At 47.7% G+C, this 20051-nt stretch overlaps 2 protein-coding genes across 5 annotated transcripts; both read right to left on the reverse strand.

Annotated features, from left to right (window-relative positions):
- Positions 1 to 7699: 7699 nt before the first annotated feature.
- On the reverse strand, positions 7700 to 15843 carry LOC101606376 (glutathione S-transferase Mu 4). 3 transcript variants are annotated; one of them, XM_004659027.2, is made up of 8 exons: positions 15642 to 15843; positions 15343 to 15418; positions 14852 to 14916; positions 14292 to 14373; positions 14009 to 14109; positions 12620 to 12715; positions 12432 to 12542; positions 7700 to 7979 (listed from the first exon to the last, which is right to left on the reverse strand). In XM_004659027.2, the coding sequence occupies exons 1-8, from the start codon at positions 15675 to 15677 to the stop codon at positions 7890 to 7892; spliced, it is 657 nt and encodes a 218-aa protein (XP_004659084.2). In that variant the 5' UTR covers positions 15678 to 15843; the 3' UTR covers positions 7700 to 7889. The 3 variants fall into 3 exon arrangements, with proteins under 3 accessions (XP_004659084.2, XP_044994319.1, XP_044994318.1); XM_045138384.1 differs by lacking the exon at positions 14852 to 14916 and having other exon boundaries at positions 15642 to 15782; XM_045138383.1 differs by lacking the exons at positions 14852 to 14916; positions 15343 to 15418; positions 15642 to 15843 and adding an exon at positions 15022 to 15089 and having other exon boundaries at positions 14292 to 14428.
- LOC123456018 (etoposide-induced protein 2.4 homolog) lies at positions 8928 to 10639 on the reverse strand. Of its 2 annotated transcripts, XM_045138382.1 has the most exons (2): positions 9848 to 10639; positions 9519 to 9735 (listed from the first exon to the last, which is right to left on the reverse strand). In XM_045138382.1, the coding sequence occupies exons 1-2, from the start codon at positions 10518 to 10520 to the stop codon at positions 9620 to 9622; spliced, it is 789 nt and encodes a 262-aa protein (XP_044994317.1). In that variant the 5' UTR covers positions 10521 to 10639; the 3' UTR covers positions 9519 to 9619. The 2 variants fall into 2 exon arrangements, with proteins under 2 accessions (XP_044994316.1, XP_044994317.1); XM_045138381.1 differs by having other exon boundaries at positions 8928 to 10639.
- Positions 15844 to 20051: the final 4208 nt, after the last annotated feature.

Below are 20051 nucleotides of genomic sequence, written 5' to 3' on the forward strand. Positions count from 1 at the left end.
CTGGAGAATTGAACCTGGGTCTTTAGGCTTCACAGGCAAGCACCTTAATCCCTATGCCATCACACTACCCCAACATCAATTTTTTGAAACATTTTTTATGTGTGTGAATATGTGTACGGACACATGCAGACCACAGTGCACACGTGGCGGTCTGAGGATGACTTCTTTTTTTTTTTTTTTTTTTTTTTTTTTTTGGTTTTACAAGGTAGAGTCTCACTTTAGCTCAGGCTGACCTGAAATTCTCTATGTAGTCTCAGGGTGGCCTCGAACTTAAAATGATCCTCCTACCTCTGCCTCCTGAGTGCTGGGATTAAAGGTGTGCACCCAGCTGCCTTCTTTTTTTATTTTTATTTATTTATTTGAGAGGGACAGACAGAGAGAGAAAGAGAGCAGATGGGCGTGCCAGGGCCTCCAGCCACTGCAAACAAACTCCAGATGCGTGCGCCCCCTTGTGCATCTGGCTAACGTGGGTCCTGGGGAACCAAGCCTCGAACCAAGGTCCTTAGGCTTCACAGGCAAGCGCTTAACCGCTAAGCCACCTCTCCAGCCCCTAAGGATGACTTCTATTCTCTCCTTCCCTCTTGGAGAGAGGGTCTCTTCCTTCCTTCCTTCCTTCCTTCCTTCCTTCCTTCCTTCCTTCCTTCCTTCCTTTCTTTCTTTCTTTCTTTCTTTCTTTCTTTCTTTCTTTCTTTTTTTTATTTTTGCCACTGCATGCACTAGTTTTGCTGGTCCTTGATCTCCTAGATCTACTGTCCACTGCTGTAGGTAGTGCATTGGGATTGTAGATGCATGCACCTTGTATCTGGCTTTGTACATGGATGTTGGAGAACTGGATTTAGACCAGCAGCCTTATAAACAAGCACTTTAACCACTGAGCAATCCCCCCAGCTCCTTGACACACTTCTTTATGCAGATGTCCACATAAAATCAACCATCACATTGTGCAATAGGAAACCTAGAACAAAATCACAAATACATTAATCCCTAAAGAAAGCAAGTTTTGACCTCCTCAGAGTCTCTTGCAAACTCTCCAGGAAATGACCAAGCAAGAGATAGGGAATGAGTAAATGAGTTTCACACAGGGAGATTCATAAACATTGATTGCTCAGGTGGAAATATGCACAATTATTCAGAGTCAAGATTTTTTTTAACATTTTTTTTCAAATTAGAGACATACAGAGAGAGAATGCGCACACCAGGGCCTCTTGCCACTGCAAACAAACTCCAGATGCATGTGTCACCATGTGCATCTGGCTTACGTGGGTTCTGGAGAATCAAATCCAGGCAGGCTTTGTAGGCAAGCACCTTAACTGCTAAGCCATCTCTCCAGCTCCAGAGTCAAGTTTTTTAAAAAGCCCAAAGTATGGGGCTGGAGGGATGGCTTAGCAGTTAAGGCACTTGCCTGCAAAGCCAAAGGACCCAGGTTCGATTCCGCAGGACCCACGTTACCCAGATGCACAAAGTGGCACATGTGTTTGGAGTTAGTTTACAGTGATAAGAAGCCCTGGTATGCTCATTCTGAAACTCTCTCTCTCTCTCTCCTCTCTTTCAAATATATAAGTAAAAATATTTTAATAATAGTCACAGGACTAGAAAAGCTTTTTTAAAAAAAATGTTTTGTTTATTTTTATTTATTTGAAAGCAGCAGACAGAGAGAGAAAGAGGCAGATAGAGAGAGAGAGAGAATGGGCATGCCAGGGCCTCCGGCCACTGCAAACGAACTCCAGACGCTAGCGCCCCCTTGTGCATCTGGCTAACGTGGGTCCTGGGGAATCGAGCCTCGAACCCGGATCCTCAGGCTTCACAGGCAAGCGCTTAACCGCTAAGCCATCTCTCCAGCCCCTGGAAAAGCTTTTAAGTTAATTGAATCCACAGATCCAATAGCATGAGAATGACTAGACAGTGTACTCACAGTATGTCAATTTTACCTGCCCAAAGAAGTAGACAGCAATAAACATCAAGAGATCCTGAAGTGACGACCTTACACGTAGAATTCATTTTGCTCAAACTATTCATTGCATCTACTATGTTCAGAATGTGTTCTAAGTATTATTCAAATACTGTAACACCAATGAACAAGAGACCACAATGCAAGCACCCCTGACCCTGGCATCCAAGGGGAGGAGGACAGGCAGTAAACACAGCACAGTTTATATAGATAAATAACATAAGAAAATTCTTTTTTAAAAAAATATTTTTATTTCCCAGGATTTGGGAAGAAGAGGTAGGAGGCTCATCATGAGTTAGAGGCCACCGTGAGACTACAGAGTGAATTCCAGGTCAGCCTCGACTAGTGTGAGACCCTACTTCAAAAAACCAAATATATATATTATATGTATATATATTTCTTTTTTTAATTTATCTATCTGTGGGAGAAAGAGAGAGAGAGGACCAAGGCCTCTTGCCACTGTAAATGAAATCCAAGCGCATGCAATCACCTTGTGACTTGGCTTTATGTCGGTACTGGAGAATTGAACCTAAGCCAGCAGGCTTTGCAAGCAAGTCTTTAACCACTGAGCAATCTCCCCAGCACATAAGAAAACTCTTCACTGAAGCGCAGCTTATATGCACAGATCCTAGTGTTTATTTCTGTGTGATCAAGACAGGTCCACCCCTGTCAACATCACCCTTCATGTGACCACTATCACCAATGGGTGATTTTCCTTGATCTTGATGTACATGTAAATAGAATGACATACTACATTTTTTTTTCTCTCTTGATCGTTTTACTCACATTGTGAGGGTCATCCATACTGTGGTGTGTAGCATTTGTTTAATTTTTTATTTCTGGCACACTTATTTTTTCAATTTTTTTATTTATTTCTATTAATTTATTTGAAAGCGACAGACAGAAAGAGAAAGAGGCAGATAGAGAGAGAATGGGTGTGCCAGGGCATCCAGCCACTGCAAACAAACTTCAGATGCATGTGACCCCTTGTGCATCTGGCTTACATGGGTCCTGGGGAATCGAGCCTTGAACCGGGTCCTTCAGCTTCACAGGCAAGGCTTAACCGCTAAGCCATCTCTCCAGCCCCACAGTTTTTTTTTAACATTTTTATTGACAACTTCCATAATTATAGACAATAAGCCACAATAATTCCCTCCCCCCACCCCGCTCTCCCCTTCACAACTCCACACCCCATCATATCCCCTCCCTCTCTCAACCAGTCTCTCTTTTATTTTGATGTCACCATCTTTTCCTCCTATTATGAGGGTCTTGTGAAGGTATTGCTAGGCACTGCAAAGTCATGGATATCAAGGACAATTTCTGTCTGAACAATTGCATTGTAAGCAGTCCTGCCTGTCCTTTGGCTCTTACATTCTTTCTGCCACCTCTTCCACAATGGACCCTGAGCCTCGGAAGTTGTGATAAGAGATATTTCAGTACAAAATACTCTCTGTCACTTCTCAGCACTATGGTGGCATCTTATTTTAAAATTATAGTATAGGGCTGGAGAGATGGCTTAACGATTAAGGTGTCTGGCTGCAAAGCCAAAGGATCCCAGTTCAATTCTCCAAGACCCTCGTAAACCAGATGCACAAAGGGGCACATGCATCTGGAGTTTGTTTTGCAGTGGACCCATTCTCTCGCTCTCCTTCCCTCCCTCTCAACCTCTCTCTCAAATAAAAATAAATAAATAAATAATTTTAAATTATAGCATAGTTCTTCATTACATGAATAATAGATTTATATTAAGAAACCACAGTTTAAGCGGGGTGTAGTGGCGCATGCCTTTAATCCCAACACTGGGGAGGCAGAGGTAGGAGAATCACCATGAGTTTACTGCCACCCTGAGACTACATGGTTAATTCCAGGAGATCCTGAGCTAGAGTGAAACCCTACCTCGAACACCGCCCCCCACCAAAAAGAAACCAGTTTATCTATTTCCTGTTGATGCAATTTAAATTATCAGCTATTGGCTATTTTTAAAAAAGCTTGCTCTTTCTCTCTCAAGTAAATGAATATAAACATTTTTAAAACAATGCCGCTTTCAACATTTTTACACAAGCTTAACATGTCCTTTGGAAAACAAACCACTCGTTCTTGTTGGGAGGGATTTTTGAGTCAGAGGTAGGTACATATTGATATCGCCAGTATCCCAAAGTGGTTGTTGCCTAGCGTGGTGGCGCACACCTTTTATCCCAGCACTTGGGAGGCAGAGGTAGGAGGTTCATTGTGAATTTGAGGCCACCCTGAGACCACATAGTGAATTCCAGGTCAGCCTGGGCTAGAATGAGACCCTACCTTGAAAAAACGAAAGAAAATAAAACAAAGAGCGGTTGTCCCATCAGCAGTGTATGAGAGTTCCAGTTATTCCATAAATTCACCATTGCCAGCCCTGCTGGTGGGGGTCATTCACTGGTATCTTATATGATATCTGCCATGATATTATAGGCCAATTGGCTATTTGGCTGTCCACTTTTGTTTTTTGAGAAGACATCTGAGCATTCCCTGAACACTTGTTGCTCTATTTTGGCTTCCAAATGTCCTTACATGTCAAAGGCTCGGTTGTGACTATTGGGGAGCGGCAGAACCTTTAGGAGACAGAGCCTAGAAAGAAGTGTTTAAATTACTGGGGTGTTCCTCACACAAAAAAAGTTGTGGAGCCGGGCGTGGTGGCACATTCCTTTAATCCCAGCACTCGGGAGGCAGAGGTAGGAGGATCGCCGTGAGTCCGAGGCCACCCTGAGACTCCATAGTGAGTTCCAGGTCAGCCTGGGCTGGAGTGAGACCCTACCTCAAAAAAAAAAAAAAAAAACAGTTGTGGAAATCTTTTTTTATTTTTATATTTTTGCAAGCAGAGACAGAGTGAATGGGTGTGCCAGGGCCTCTAGCCACTGCAAACTAATTCCAGATGTGTGCACCACTGTGTGCATCTCGCTTTATGTGGGTAGTGGGGAACCAGACCCAGGTTGTTAGGCTTTGCAGACAAGCGCCTTAACTGCTGAGCCATCTCTTTAGTGCCTAGATTGTGAAATCTTTTTTTTTTGTTGTTGTTGTTATTGTTGTTAAAATATTTTATTTATTTATTTATTTGAGGGGGGGGCTGAGAAGCAGATAGAAAGAGAGAATAGGCACACCAAGGCCTCTAGCCACTGAAAATGAACTCCAGATGCATGTGCCACCTTGTGCATCTGGCTTACGTGGGTCCTGGGGAATAGAACCGGGGTCCTCAGGCTTTGCAGGCAAATGCCTTAACCACTAAGCCATTTCCCCAGCCCCCCGATTGTGAAATCTTAATCTCTAATTCCTTCTCTCTTGCTTCTTCACTATCAGAGGAACCATTGATTCTGTCACATTCTCCATCATTGACATCTGGTATCCCACCCACCACCACCAGAAGCCTAAAGCAGAAAGTCTACCAAACCACAGGCTAAGTCTAAAACTGAAAGGCCCAAGAATTCAGAAGCCCAGAAATACTATCACGCTCCAAAGGGAGCTTAAGCAGGCCCCTGCATACCTCAAACTCCAGGCTTTACTCTCTGTTGGAAGCAAGTAAAGAATCCCTCTTCTCATTATATCAGAGCCCGCTCCTAATATAAAACTAGGTAAAAAGGGCATGAGATAGCCCACAAGGATGGGAAATGAGTAATGAAGTGAACCACTTATTTGGTTTCTGTAAATAGCCTGCACCATAAGCCTTAATAGCCCACACTATAAGCCTTAGTAGCTCGCACCATAAGCTGTAGCAGCCTGCCTCAGACCACCAAGGTCATAGGAGGCTGATACCACACTCTGCTACCCCCACCTAAGGACCTGCGCAAATGCTGACCTCCAAGGTCATAAGAGAATGACTGGTCCACGAGGGGCTTAAACAAATTAAACTAATTGGCTTAGAAACTATGGAGTGGCACAAACTGGCTTGCACCCCGTGGGCTCCTGATATTAAAAAAATGATTGGTCTAATGCACAGGCTTTGTTAGAAACCCTATAAAAACTGTCCCGTTCCTGCATTCGGGGCTCTGCAGTCCTCTACCCCTGTGAGGTGTACGACTGTGGGCCCCAGCGCGCTTGGAATAAAATCCTCTTGCAGTTTGCATCAAGACCGCTTCTCATGAGTGATTTGGGGTGTCGCCATATCCGGGCAGAGTGTGGGGTCCCCATCCTGGGGTTCCTTCAAAACCTTAAGAAAAATCCACATTCCTTTATGATATTTTTCTCTCTGGTATTTTTGCTATAGGGATTCAAGATAACATCTACCCAAACTAAATAGCTCATGTTGGTACCATAGATGGGAATCGTTGAGCTACCAGAAACTTCTTTTGAATCTTCACAGGGTCACTCTAGGTATGATTTTAAATTACTTCAGGAGAATGTGACACAGACAAAGAGCTCATGAGCAATGACTCTGAATCTAGCTGTGCGAGGAACATTCACGAAAGTGGCATCACAGTGGTCTGCAAGTCTCCATACAGGCTTTGACTCAGAGCCGTCTGCGGAACAAAGGTGGCCACGAAGCATCAAAGCAGACCGTGCACCGAGAGATTCTAGTCAAAGGGACTTCCACCTCATCAGAAATGCTCCATTTCAGAAAGGAGTGAGGCCACCTGAGAACTGAAAATTCACTTTATACTCTACCCATCCAAAGTATTAATAATATGAGCGGCAGAAAAAGACATTGGAAGTTATGAAAACATGAAGAAATTTATTGCACAGGGGCCTGAGGAGAAAAGGGAGTTTGCCAAGAAAGATAGTCCCCAGGCTAAGCAAGCCAGGATACCTTGAAGGCATTACAGACGGGGTTCCTGAGACCTTACAGATGTGACCCAGCCATGCCACTGAGAGAGAGAGAGAGAGAGAGAGAGAGAGAGAGAGAGAGAGAGAGAGAGAGAGAGAGAGAGAGAGAGAATGGATCCTGGCTTACTGCTGGGAACTTCCCTCAGCCTGGGTTCTTATCCTTGCCTCACTATGACAAGCGTCAGCAAACTGAACAGCAACTGCAGGCCCCCAAAAAAGCTCCCTTTGCACTCTACAGAGCCTCCCGGGGCTGCCTGCTGTGCTTGGCACATGGGACAACCCCATTTAGAAGCCCTAAACTCCTGCCTAGGCCACCAGAATCCCCGTGAGCGCAGCCACCACCAGGCTCTCCAGTCACTCCCTGGACGTGGCAGTGAAAGCTGATGAGTATGACAAGCAGATCAACTATGACTCGGGCTTTATGGGGACCAGACACGGCTGGCAGGGACCTCATTGGGGAGCAAAGCCACACACCAGGCAATGCAGGTCTTCTGGGAGGTGGGAGGAGCGCAGGGTCCCCACACCAAGGGGAGAGTCCCGTCTACGCTCCTCAAAGCAACGCAGCCGCAGATGGGCAGGGTGGCCAGGTAGTGCAATCATGTTACGGTCAGGTTAGGAGGGAACTTTACTGAAGGAAAGGAAGAAAATTAGTCTTTAAAAGGCTTGGATGGGTAAGGGACTGGGTGAGAGAGAGCCCACAAGACCTTGGGGTCTGGAAGGAAAAAAAGAGATGGTGTTGCAGTCAGGTTCACATTGCTTGCAGAAATCACCCAACCAAGAGCAGCTTGTGGGGAAAAAAAAAGGGTTATTTTGGCTTACAGGCTCAAGGGGAAGCTCCATGGTGGCAGGGGAAAATGATGGCATGAGCAGAGGGTGGACATCACCCCCTGGCCAACATCAGGTGGACAATAGCAACAGGAAAGTGAGCCAAACACTGGCAAGGGGACACTGGCTATAATACCATAAGCCCGCCCCCAATAATACACTGCCTCCAGGAGGCATTAGTTCCCAAATCTCCCTCAGCCGGGAACCTAGCGCTAATTCAGAACACCTAAGTTTATGGGGGACACCTGAATCAAACCACCGCCGATGGCCATGATCCCCAGGGCCTCAGGAAACATCAGAACAGGCTCTTTGCCTTTCCAAGGCTTCATTTGTTGCCCCATGAGGCCACTTTTGTATACAGAGGTTTGGGGAGGAAGCGGCTGGTCTTCATGTAGACAGAGATCTTCTTCAGGCCCTGCGAGTTAAAGGAAGAACTTAAGTTTTCTGAGATCCAGAAAAGGCGAAGGAGCTTCCTCCTGCTTGCACAGCTACTCTGTGGAACGGGTCTGGGATTAGCCTGACTCTGGCTCTCTAATTTCATGTTCTCTTTGCATGCTTCCCTCCTGCCCAAGCCCAGGAGGCCTTGCCACCCTCTGCCTGCACAGACATGCTCCTCTTTCACACCCAGACTCCTTGCCCGAGTACACACGGGACGAGTTGGGCAAGAAGACAAGAGAGCATGTTGGAAGATATCCTCTATCTCATCCGGTAACTTGGCAAAACCTGGGTGGAAGTCTGTACACACAGGTAGCCCAGCAGAAAGTTCAGGCCCGTCTTAATCATCCTCCTAAAGAGAAAAATCCAAATTTCTGCACTGTGCTGAGCCCACCCAACCTTGTCTCCAGACTTGATACGGAAACCAGGTGCAGAGAGTTACAGACGCTAACGGTCTTCTACCAGGACAGTGGGCATCCTTAGTATTTCTTTTTTTTTTTTTTTTTATGGGAAACCAGCTCACATTTAATTGTGATATTTTAAAATTGTACAAGTTTTTGACATCAGACCTCCCACCTTGTATTTAGTCTTTTAAAATGACAGGGAAACATCATCAATCACAGGTTAATGTGTTTAATAAGTTTACCCCCCTTCAGTTCCTATTTGCAGTACCCAATATTCCTTTGAAATACCAATCAGACCCAGCAGTGGCCAACAGTAAATTTTCATCTTCCAGAGTTGAAAAGTTCAGATTCTCCAAGCATTCTGTATTCCAGTGGCACTTGTCCAGAATTGGTATCTCCCCTAGCTGGGGAATTTTAAATGTACCAGTGAAAAAAAGCTTTTTCCCCTTCAAGGGGAAGAAAGAAAATTATTCCTCAGCAGCCAGCCAATCTGGCTGTGAGGTCTGTCCTGTCCCATCTCTTCAGGCTCGCTCTTTTTTTTTTTTTTTTCTTTTTTTTCTTTTTGCAATAGAGCAAGAGACCAAAACCTAATCTGAGTTACAAGAAACAAGACAGTGATGGCTAGTAAGGGAGTCAGCAGGAGTAACTGAGATACTCCTTCACCTCCCACATCCAATGTATGTGCTTCACAGAAAAACAATAACAACAAATTCACAAAATACAACAGTTAGGATTACAAAACCCATTCATCCGAGGGTGCTGGAAGGCAGCAAAGAGAGGTGGAAGGGTAATGGCACAGGGAGAAAAACCAAGTATTCAAATCTGTCCAGGCACAGGGGCTGGTAAATGCTAGAAAAAAGCTGGAAAACCTGTGGTCTTTTCAGACTCACGGTGGTGGTAAAACTCCACATACTGGGTCAGGACAATCCTGCCTTATGTGCACCAGAGACAAAGATTCCAGTTCCTCAAAGAGAAGGGGATATGCAGAGGCTCTTGGCAGTGGGTCCCACCTTCCCTGGCAGGGAAGGAGAACAAGAAAAAGAGCTGCCACAGCCTCCATCCAATCCCACCATCTCCTTTGGACAGCAGGAAACTCAGCAGCCTGCAGCAGCCTTCAGTTTGGCAGGAGATGGATGTGGTGAGGGGAGCTTCTCTGTGGAGGTTGAGCTGCTTAGGGCTGACTGCGGGTAGACTGTCTTGTGGAGTAGTCTGTTGCTTAAGAAGACCACCAAGGAGAAGAGGCGCAGCTGGAAAAGGTATGCTTTCCCAGGAGTCTTTGCTTCATTGGCGCTGATGATGAATAAAGGAAACAGGATAGAGAAGAGGCAGCCACTGATGATGTAGGAGGACTGCATTGCTGTGAGGAACGCCAAGGGCAAGCCAAATCCAAAGTAATAAGGCCAATTCCTTTCTATGTTTGACAATCGCTGGTGCATTTCAATTCCTTTATTGAACCAACGATACTCAAAGCAGTACAGTGAGTAAAGAAGTGACATATGCAGCAGACTAACCAGCTGGCCAACGAGATGGATGGGGAAGAGACTCACAAACATCCCCTGGATAAGGAAAAGAGCCTGTAGCAGAAGGTTGAAGAGCATGTCAGCAATTATTTTGCTGACACTGGGGAATGGATGAGGCTTCCTCCCTGATACCTCAAATGCCAGGTCAGCTATATCCTGAAACCAAATGGCATTCACAACTTTGCTAAGCACAAACAGGGGGAGCACCCAAAGAGCACTGAAAATGGAGGTGAGAAAGAATTCCAGCCACGACCAGACATCTCCATGGAGCGATGGGTCACCAATGATCCGGGCTGTTACCGACTGAAGCGCAGGAATAAACACTCGGTAAAACAAGAGGAGACTGAACCAGAATACTCCACCATTCCAAGCACAACACTGGAAAATTCGACTAACAATGCGTGGCTCACTCTCTTGTTTTCGCTCTATGCTCTGGGCTCTCCTCTGTGCCAGGACACTACTTGCCCTTCTTCGACGCTGCTCTTCTCTCTTTTGCTGGATTCGGGCATCTAGCTTTGAGATGGTGCAAATGCCCCAGATGGAGTCTTTGATTCCCCTGCCAAGGTCCTGGAGAAAGGTTTTAACACTGTCCGCCATCTCCTCACCGCCCAGACTATCAATTACTCAGAGAGGGAAGTACCCCCGAAGTTCTCATCATGAAAGACCCCGCAGCCCCGCCGGGCCGCCGCTCGACCCCCGCGGCCCCGCTCGGCAGCTCCGCGCCGGCCGCCCGCCCCCCCCCCTCCCCCCCCCCCCCCCCCCCCCCCCGCGCTCCCAGGGCCGGGGCTGCGCCTGCACTGGGCATTCCCCGGGCCGCACGGGCCCCCCTTAGTATTTCTAAAAGGGTCAACTTGGGGCTGGAGGGATGGCTTAGTGGTGAAAGCATTTGCCTGTAAAGCCAAAGGACCCAGGTTCAATGTAAGCCAGCTGCACAAGGTGGCCTATGTGTCTGGAGTTTGTTTACAGTGGCTGAAGGCCCTGGCACACCTGTGCTCTCTATCTGCCTCTTTCTCTCTCTCTAAAATAAAAGGTTCAACTTAATCCAGGGCTGCCCATATTTAATAGTTAAGCCCATCATATTCTAAAGCTGCAGTCCTCAGTTTCCCCCAGACCCTTAAGCCAACTCTTATATAATAATCTCCTAAACCACTCACCTCGGACCCATTTTTTTTTTTTTTTTTGGTTGTTTTGTTTTTCAAGGTAGGGTCTCACTCTAGCTCAGGCTGACCTGGAATTCACTATAGTCTCAGGGTGGCCTCGAACTCACGGCGATCCTCCTACCTCTGCCTCCCGAGTGCTGGGATTAAAGGCGTGCGCCACCACGCCCGCTCATGGATCCCTCTTGTTCTCTCCCTGGCGCATGTACCCCTTTCTCTCTGCCCCACCTTCCCTCCATCATTCTCTTCTTAGCCCTCCCCCGTTCTCTCTCACCCACTACAATAAAGTCTTCAAAACAAAGGCTTGATGGGGAATAGTAAAACACATTCCAAACCGAAAAGCCCTTTGGAGGAAAGGCCTCCAAATCCCAAATCTAATAATGTAAGTTTTGTGGGTACCAAACAACAGGGCTCCCGTTGACGCATGGTCAGAACTGAAGGCAGATCTAGTCTGGGCTTCTTGGCACCCAGGCAGCACTACAGCCTAGTATGGCTACTGCTCCTGCTACGCTCAAGTCCTAAGATGTGTGACAGGCCCCTCGTCCCCTGTCCCACCGGGCCTGGCACGTGCCTCAGGGATAAGTAAATACTGGTGAAAGTAGGTATCTGCCATCGCCTCATAGATGGAACCCTTGGGACATTGAACAGAAGAGAAGGAGTGAGAGAGGGAAAGTCTCATTCCATAGAATATTTCAGATAAAATTCTCCAACAGGGGCTGAAGACATGGCTTAGTGGTTAAGGTGCTTGCCTGCAAACCCAAAGGACCTCAGCTCGATTCCCCAGGACCCACGTAAGCCAGATGCACAAGGGGGCGCATGCATCTGGAGTTTGTTTGCAGTGGCTGGAAGCCCAGGGCACTCATATTCTCTCTCTCTCTCTCTCTCTCTTTTTCCTTCTCTCAAATAAATGAATAAAAATAAAATATTTTTTTTTTAATTCTCCAACAGGAGCCCCACATGTAGCTCAGCAAACCATCCTCAGATCACTTGCCAATCTGTCTACATCTCAACATCATCCTCCTTAGCTTCACCCTCCTAACCTAGGCTGCACAAGGGCCTGAGACTTGTCCATTTTGCACACATCAGGGGCAGCCACTACCTACTGCCCTCGCTGGTCAGAGGCCAGCAGAGAGCCTAGCACACATTCCTCTGGTACCACAAGCTTCTTATCTGGCCAATGGGACTGATCATTCTATCCACGCTGTAGGAATGGTGTAGTGATAAACTTGACCTGACAGGTGTAAGGTGCTGGGCACAGGTCCTAGAAGACAGCCAGGGCTCAATTCATGTCAGTTATTGTTTACTTCTGCTCCAGGCCTAAGAGAAGTTGTATCAAGAGTCAGAGTATCACCTCAAAGCGAGCCATGAAATCCTTCAGGTTTGGGAACGCGTCCAGGCTCTTGGGTTCAAATATGCGGTGTAGGTCAAGGACAACATAAGCGAGGAAATCCACAAAGGTCAGCTACAAAAGGCCAAGGGTGAGTGGGCATTGACATTCTGTGCCCTAGAAAGATGACAACCCCCAATTTCTTCTTTTACCTTTTCACCAACAAACCATGGCTGCTTCCCCAGGAACTGTGAGAAGAGGGTCATCATTCCAGGGAGCTGCTCCAAGTACTCCGTCCTCAGTTTCTCCTGAGGCAGAAATCAGCTATCACCACCTTCAGACACAAACTCCTTGGCAGAGTGACCTGGTTTACCACTGGCATTCAGGATCCCACCAGGCTAGGGGGGAGCAGCCACATCCCCTAAAATGTTGACCAGGTCAAAGTCCAGCCTTTGATTTACTTTATTAGCACCAATTTATTAGACGCCCCCCCCCCACACACACACACACACTTTTTCTTCCAAGGAATGGTCTCACTCTAGCCCAGGCTGATCTGGAATTCACTCTGTAGTTCCAGGCTGGCCTCGAACTCACGGTTATCCTCCTACCTCTGCCTTCTGTGTGCTGGGATTAAAGGCACGTGTCACCATGCCCAGCCAATATTTGTTTGTTTGTTTCTCAAGGTAGGGTCTCATCTAGCCCAGGCTGACCTGGAATTCACTCTGTAGTCCCAAGTAGCCTCGAACTCACAATGGTCCTCCTATCTCTGCCTCCTGAGTGAGTGCTGGGATTAAAAGCATTTGTCACCATGTGGTTGGACTCCTTCCCAGTACCCCACCCTATCCTACAGAAGCATCAGGGAAATCAGAGAAGGAGGAGGCACAGTCCACAATGGGACATTATCTTTCCTGATGTCCAAACCACCTCCTGGGGGTCCTACCCACAAGTGCCCTGAGCGCCTGACAGGTACGTGGTCTGTGTCAGGAAGAATGAAAGGAACAAGAACTCAAGCACTCAGGAGAGAAGATGAAAAATTCTACATAGTGGGTTCTAGAAGAACAAAATGTGCACTTGAGTTTTCCCAACAAATTAAGAAGCATTTGAGGTTGAAAGGAAGGAAGGAGAGGGACAAAGGTCTTCGGGCTGACTCTGAGCTACCTACAAACCTGCTGACTCATGTGGGTGTGAAGGGGAACAGCACTGGGAAACATTTTCACACAGTGGTTGGAACTCAGGGGTTCTTTTCTCATCAAGTGAATATGTGTGTACTTCATGAACAGACAGATGGCATGAACCAGCTGTTAGAGGGCAGAGGGAATAATAGGTGGAGAGGATTTTGAACATATGACTTCACTATCTAAGAACTGAATGTCACTGGGGAATGTGGACTGTACCTTAAGATAGGTGGAGCCTGGCTAAGAGTTTTCGTGTGCTATTTAATGCTACAAGGAACACTGGTAGCCGCATGCGAATCATCCTGGGGGCGGGGTGGGGGGGGTGAGTACCTCTAGGTTCACAAGAGAAACAGAGCCTGAGTAATTGGGAAACTGAGGCTCCTGACTCCTGCAGGGAACAGACCCAGTGAGGGGAGAAAGACTCACAAAATCTGGGCTGTAGCAGACTCTAGCCAGCTGATTCGAGACATCCATAGCCTGGTTCTCCAGAATGTCCACTCGAATCCTCTCCTCTTCTGTCTCCCCACCTGCAGCTCACACCACACACAGTCACCCTCACCTTCCCACCCCAGCCAAGCCCAGGGGTACGACTCCTGTCCCCCCACACCCCGCAGCTCACACAGCCCACAGTCACCCTCAGCGTCCCGCCTCGGCCAAGCCCAGGACGATGACCACTGTCCCCCCACACCCTGCAGCCGGCCCCACTCACACAGGTTGTGTTTGCGGGCGATGTAGCGCAGGATGGCGTTGCTCTGGGTGATCTTGTGCGTCCCGTCAATTAAATAAGGCAGCTGGATGGACAAGCAGGAACAGTCAGATGGGATACAGGGTCCCAGCATCTCTTCACTGGATTAGGACAGACATGGGACCTAGCATTCAGTCTGCATGACTATGGACAGCCCTTTAAAAATACACTACAGGGCTGGAGAGATGGCTTAGCGGTTAAGCGCTTGCCTGTGAAGCCTAAGGAGGACCCCGGTTCGGGGCTCGATTCCTCAGGACCCACGTTAGCCAGATGCACAAGGGAGTGCACGCATCTGGAGTTCATTTGCAGTGGCTGGAGGCCCTGACGAGTCCATTCTCACCCTCTATCTATCTGCCTCTTTCTCTCTCTCTGTCACTCTCAAATAAATAAATAAAAATGAACCCAGACCACCCAGAGCCGGAAGAGGAGGTGCAGAAGCACTGATCATCGGCGCCTGAGCGGGGCGCCGAGATGAGGTGGGGACACCACCGCCTTCCCCAAACCACCCCTTCCCCTGCACCTACATTGGGAAAGTCCAGGCCCAGCTTAAATTTCTCACTCAGCCACTGGCTTCTGTCATAATCAGGAGCTGTAGTGGACAAGACTGTGTAAAAACAAACCTGTCCGGTGCCCAACCCTTCTTCTCCAGGACCGGCCTGAGGCTAAGGATCTCTATCCCGACCCATTCTCTTACACTCCAAGGCTGCAGGAGCCAAGACTGCCAATCAAGGGCGGGGAACACCGCATCACTGAAGCTTACAGAAGGCTTAAGCAAACCTTGATGAGGGATGTGACCCGATCACCACGGAAGGGGGCCTCCCCGGGGGGCCTCCACGCCCAGAGCCCCACATCAGAAGACCAAGCTCCACCCTCCAAGGAGTTTTTCCCCCCCGGGCAGAATCTAGGTCCGGCTGGGGAAAACTTGCAAAGCTGAGCAACAAGTGCCCAGGCGTTGCGTTGCTGGGCACCAGCGGGTAGGAGCTGGGCCGAGGTCCGACCGGGAGGCCGTCGTTACCGTCTCCCATGGTGTATCTCTTCTCCTCGTAGCTTGAGTCTGTGTATTCCAGGAGCAGGCGGATGGCATGGGCCAGCTGTGAGAGAGATTCCCATGACAGGTCAGGGATGGTGGGATGCCCACCTCCACTCCTGAAACCAGCACTTCCCATGTAAACACACTCGTGCACACACACACACACACACAGTCAGCTCGCACGTGTGTGCGACAAGGGGGGGAATCCAGCGAGAAGGACTCATCTAGAACTCGCCCCTAACTGCTCCCCTGGCCCCCTTCCCACCCGTCGGGTGGTCGCTCACCCCGCGGATGTCCCAGTAACCTAGTATCATGGGCATGGCGCTGGCGCTGGGGCCTGAGCGCACCCGCCTCAGTGGTGACTTTATGCCCGTGCCCTGGCACAGGCCGGCGGGACTGGAGGCCGGTCTGACCCCAGCTCTCTCAGGCTCGGGGTTTGCCGGCTCTTGCCTTGACAGCCCCAAATTACATAGCTCCCGCTCCCCCACCCCACCCCCCAGACCGGAAAGAGTCAGATCCAATTCCGCCGCAGCCCTGCCTCCTCCCGCGCGCGGGGGCGCGGCGGGGGCGGGCACCCGGGAGCCGGTGAACTGCACTCCCCGCGGGCCACGCTCCCATCGCCCAGCCCCCGGGCTTGCCCAGTTCCACCCCCTGCAGGAGGCTTATGTCACAGGAGGTGCCTCCCAACCCGACTGCTAATTCATCTGCTGATTTGGGTGTGCGGGTATGTTTCTTGCACCTGAGAGATTCCAAGAAATGTTCCCCAGCTACTCAGACAGAGTCAGGCTTCCCCCACCCCCCACCCCCCAGCCGTGCACCAGAGCCATGATTGTCGTGAAGAAGTGGCGGCCAATATACAAAGAACTCAAAAAGTTAAATAATAAGGAAGCAAACAAGCCAATCAAAAAATGGGCTATGGAGCTAAATAGAGCATTCTCAAAGGAAGAAATATGAATGGCATATAAGCATCTAAAAAAGTGTTTTACATCACTAGTCATCAGGGAAATGCAGATTAAAACTACATTGAGATTCCATCTCACTCCTGTCAGATTGGCCACCATCATGAAAACAAATGATCATAAATGTTGGCAGGGATGTGGAAAAAGAGGAACCCTTCTGCACTGCTGGTGGGAATGCAATCTGGTCCAGCCACTGTGGAAATCAGTGTGGAGGTTCCTAAAACAGCTAAAGATTGATCTACCATATGACCCAGCTATAGTATTCCTAGGCATATATCCTAAGGACTCATCCCATTTCCTTAGAAGTACGTGCTCAACCATGTTTATTGCTGCCCAATTTATAATAGCTGGGAAATGGAACCAGCTTAGATGTCCCTCAACTGATGAGTGGATAATGAAGATGTGGCACATTTATACAATGGAGTTCTACTCAGCGGTAAAGAAAAATGAAGTTATGAAATTTGCAGAAAAATGGATGGATCTGGAAAGGATTATAGTAAGTGAGGTAACCCAGGCCCAGAAAGCCAAGCGCCACATGTTCTCCCTCATATGTGGATCCTAGCTACAGATGATTGGGCTTCTGAGTGAGAATGAAAATACTTAGTAGCAGAGGCTAGTAAGTTAAAAAGGAGACATAAAGGGAAGAGAAAGGGAGGGAGGAGGGTACTTAATAGGTTGGTATTGTATATATGTAGGTACAATGATTGAGATGGGGAGGTAATATGATGGAGAATGGAATTTCAAAGGGGAAAGTGTGAGGGGGGAGGGAGAGTATTACCATGGGATATTTTTTATAATTATGGAAAATGTTAATAAAAATTGTGGAAAAAAAAAAAAAGAAGTGGCCGCCAAGCTGGGCATGGTGATGCACGCCTTTAATGCCAGCCCTCGGGAGACAGGTGTAGGAGGATCGCTGTGAGTTCTAGATTTGGAAAAGTGATGTTTTTTAAATTTTTGTTTTTGAGACAGTGTTTAGCTAAGTATTTTATGCTGACCTCAAGCTCAGAATTCTTCTGCCTCAGCCTACCTAACTAGTGCTGGAATTATAATACCATGCATAGTAAAACATGTTTTTGTTGTATTTACTTGAGAGAGAAAGTGTGGCCGTGCCAGGGCTCCTTGCCTCTGCAGACAAACTTCAGACGCATGTGCCACTTTCTGCATCTGGCTTTAGGTGGGTACTGGGGAATAGAACCCAGGCCAGTAGGGTTTGCAAGCAAGTGCCTTTAACTGCTAAGCTATCCCCCCAACCAGACATGATTTTTTTTTAAAAAATCCAACATTAACTAGAATAATTTGAAAGACACAAGAGATACTGTTACATTAGGAATATATGTTTGGTCGTTCCTCTATTGGAAAAGCCATTGAATTCCCACCACAGACTAGACCCCATGGAAACAGTCATTTAAGATGCCTAGAATTTGGCTGAAAAACACTAAAGGTGAGGTGGGTACTAGAAGAGAGAGGTTTTGAAAATACAAGTCAAGCATTAGTGGATTTTAACATTTTATATATTTATTTTTGAGGGAGGAGAGAGAGGAAAAAAAAAGCCAGTATGGGTGCACCAGGGGGGTCTGAAGTCTAGTCTTCATGCTTGACAGCAAGCGCTTTATCCACTAAGCCATCTCACCAGCCCCCAAACAGGATAAACTGTTGGGGTGCAGTTCGTTTACACACTAAGCTGCAGTTTGCAATGTTCGGAGGCAGACTTAGGAGAAGTTCAACTTAAACATTCGCCAGGGCTGGAGAGATGGCTTAGCGGTTAAGCGCTTGCCTGTGAAGCCTAAGGACCCCGGTTCGAGGCTCGGTTCCCCAGGTCCCACGTTAGCCAGATGCACAAGGGGGCGCACGCGTCTGGAGTTCGTTTGCAGAGGCTGGAAGCCCTGGCGCGCCCATTCTCTCTCCCTCTGTCTTTCTCCCTATGTCTGTCGCTCTCAAATAAATAAATAAATAAATAAAATGAACAAAAAAAAAAAAAAACATTGGCCAGAGCAAGGTCTCTGATAAGCAGGGAAGACGGGCTCCAGGCCACAGGGGCCCCGTCAGAAGAACAATCGTGGAAAGGGAGGGGACCGATTGGACCAGCAGGCTCCCAGAGACACGGTCCCTAGTGACGAGGAGCATCATGCACTGGGTGACTGGGCCCGAGAAGAAACAGGGGAGCAGCCAGAAGAGCACTCGGTGCTGGTGTTCTTGATGAAGAAGTCTATCTATGTTCAGGGGTGCATATCCTGCGTGGTTCTGAGACATAGTTGGTTTAATCATGATTCGAATTGTCACTTTGTTTACGTTGCCTGTCCCCTTCATTTGGGAATGTTTGTTGATGCCTCTTACTGTTACTGTAGAACTATTTTTCTCCTTGTTTGCCTTTTTTTTTTTTTTTTCACTTCATATATCTTGGCTTTTTTTTTTTTTTCCCCCACTAAGGGTATAGTGGTCTGTGGAAAAGGAATCTGGGGGGTTGGGGATTTAGCTCAGTGGATGAGCACTGGCCTAGCAAGTGCAAGGCCCTGGGTTCGGTCCTCAGCACCAGAAAAAAAAATATATCACAAAAAGATTTTAAAAAGGGGGGGGCTAAAAAGGAATCTGTTTCCTTCCTCATTTTGGAGGGTTCTGGTTATCCAGACAGAAACGTGACTTCCTGGTGGGATAACAGTTTTAAACACCTGGCATTCTCTAACAACTGGAGGGAAACACAGGGTAACTTAAGCATGCAAATAGAAGGTGGCAGACTGATGTCACATAAGAGATAGTGTCTTATGTTTTATTTACTTATTTGTTTGAGAGAGAGAGAGAAAGAACGGGCGTGCCAGGGCCTCCAGCGCCGCAAATGAACTCCAACCACAGGTGCCACCTTGTGCATCCGGCTTACGAGGGTCCTGGGAATGGAACCCGGGTCCCTTGGCTTTGCAGGAAAGCGCCTTATCTGCTAAACTGTCTCTCCAGCCCACGAGATAGTATCAGATTGGGCTTGGGAGTATCATTGGGTATCCTTGAAGTGAGTCACTTTTGTGTCCCTTAAGAGGGACAAAGTTCTTGAGTGGAATTTAAACAGCGCCTGCATTACGGGTTCAGATAACTCTGAGGAAAGCAAACTACTGATAGCCAAAATAACCCCAATAGTGATCATAATTGATTAGTCTTGCTGACAGGATTATAACGATCTCAGAAGAAGCATTATGTTCCTTGTTAAGACTGCAGGTTGGAATTATTGATGTGAAAGCAACATTATTATGTAATTAAAGGGAAGTTGTCTCCTGAACGCTGTTAAATTTTTGTCATTGGGGTCAGGTGAAGGTCACAAGTCTAGCAACATCAGATCCAGAACTGTAACAATGGGAAGTTTTGTTTTCTCTCAAGTGGTAGATAGACAATCCAGGAGGTCAGACATAGAAGCATGAAGCCAGGTGTGGTGGCGCACACCTGTAATCCCAGCACTCAGGAGGCAGAGATGGGAGGATTTCTGTGAGTTTGAGGTCAGCCTGAGTCTACAGATGAATTCCAGATCAGCCTGGGCTAGAGTAAAACTCTACCTCAAAAAAAAAAAAAAAAAAAAGAAAAGATGGGCTGGAGAGATGGCTTAGCGGTTAAGCGCTTGCCTGTGAAGCCTAAGGACCCCGGTTCAAGGCTCAGTTCCCCAGGTCCCACGTTAGCCAGATGCACAAGGGGGCACACGCGTCTGGAGTTCGTTTGCAGAGGCTGGAAGCCCTGGCGCGCCCATTCTCTCTCTTTCCC

This window comes from Jaculus jaculus, chromosome 19 (genome assembly GCF_020740685.1).
Source record: "Jaculus jaculus isolate mJacJac1 chromosome 19, mJacJac1.mat.Y.cur, whole genome shotgun sequence".
NCBI lineage: Eukaryota > Metazoa > Chordata > Mammalia > Rodentia > Dipodidae > Jaculus > Jaculus jaculus.

Excerpts from the sequence above, each read along its gene's own strand:
- LOC123456018 (XM_045138381.1), bottom strand. The coding sequence starts at position 10,520 with ATGGCGGACAGTGTTAAAACCTTTCTCCAGGACCTTGGCAGGGGAATC.
- LOC101606376 (XM_004659027.2), bottom strand. The coding sequence starts at position 15,677 with ATGCCCATGATACTAGGTTACTGGGACATCCGCGGG. Across the intron at positions 14,917-15,342 it reads GAGATACACCATGGGAGACG|CTCCTGATTATGACAGAAGC; the intron begins GTAACGACGGCC and ends TGTCCACTACAG. Across the intron at positions 12,716-14,008 it reads TCTGCTACAGCCCAGATTTT|GAGAAACTGAGGACGGAGTA; the intron begins GTGAGTCTTTCT and ends TTTCTGCCTCAG.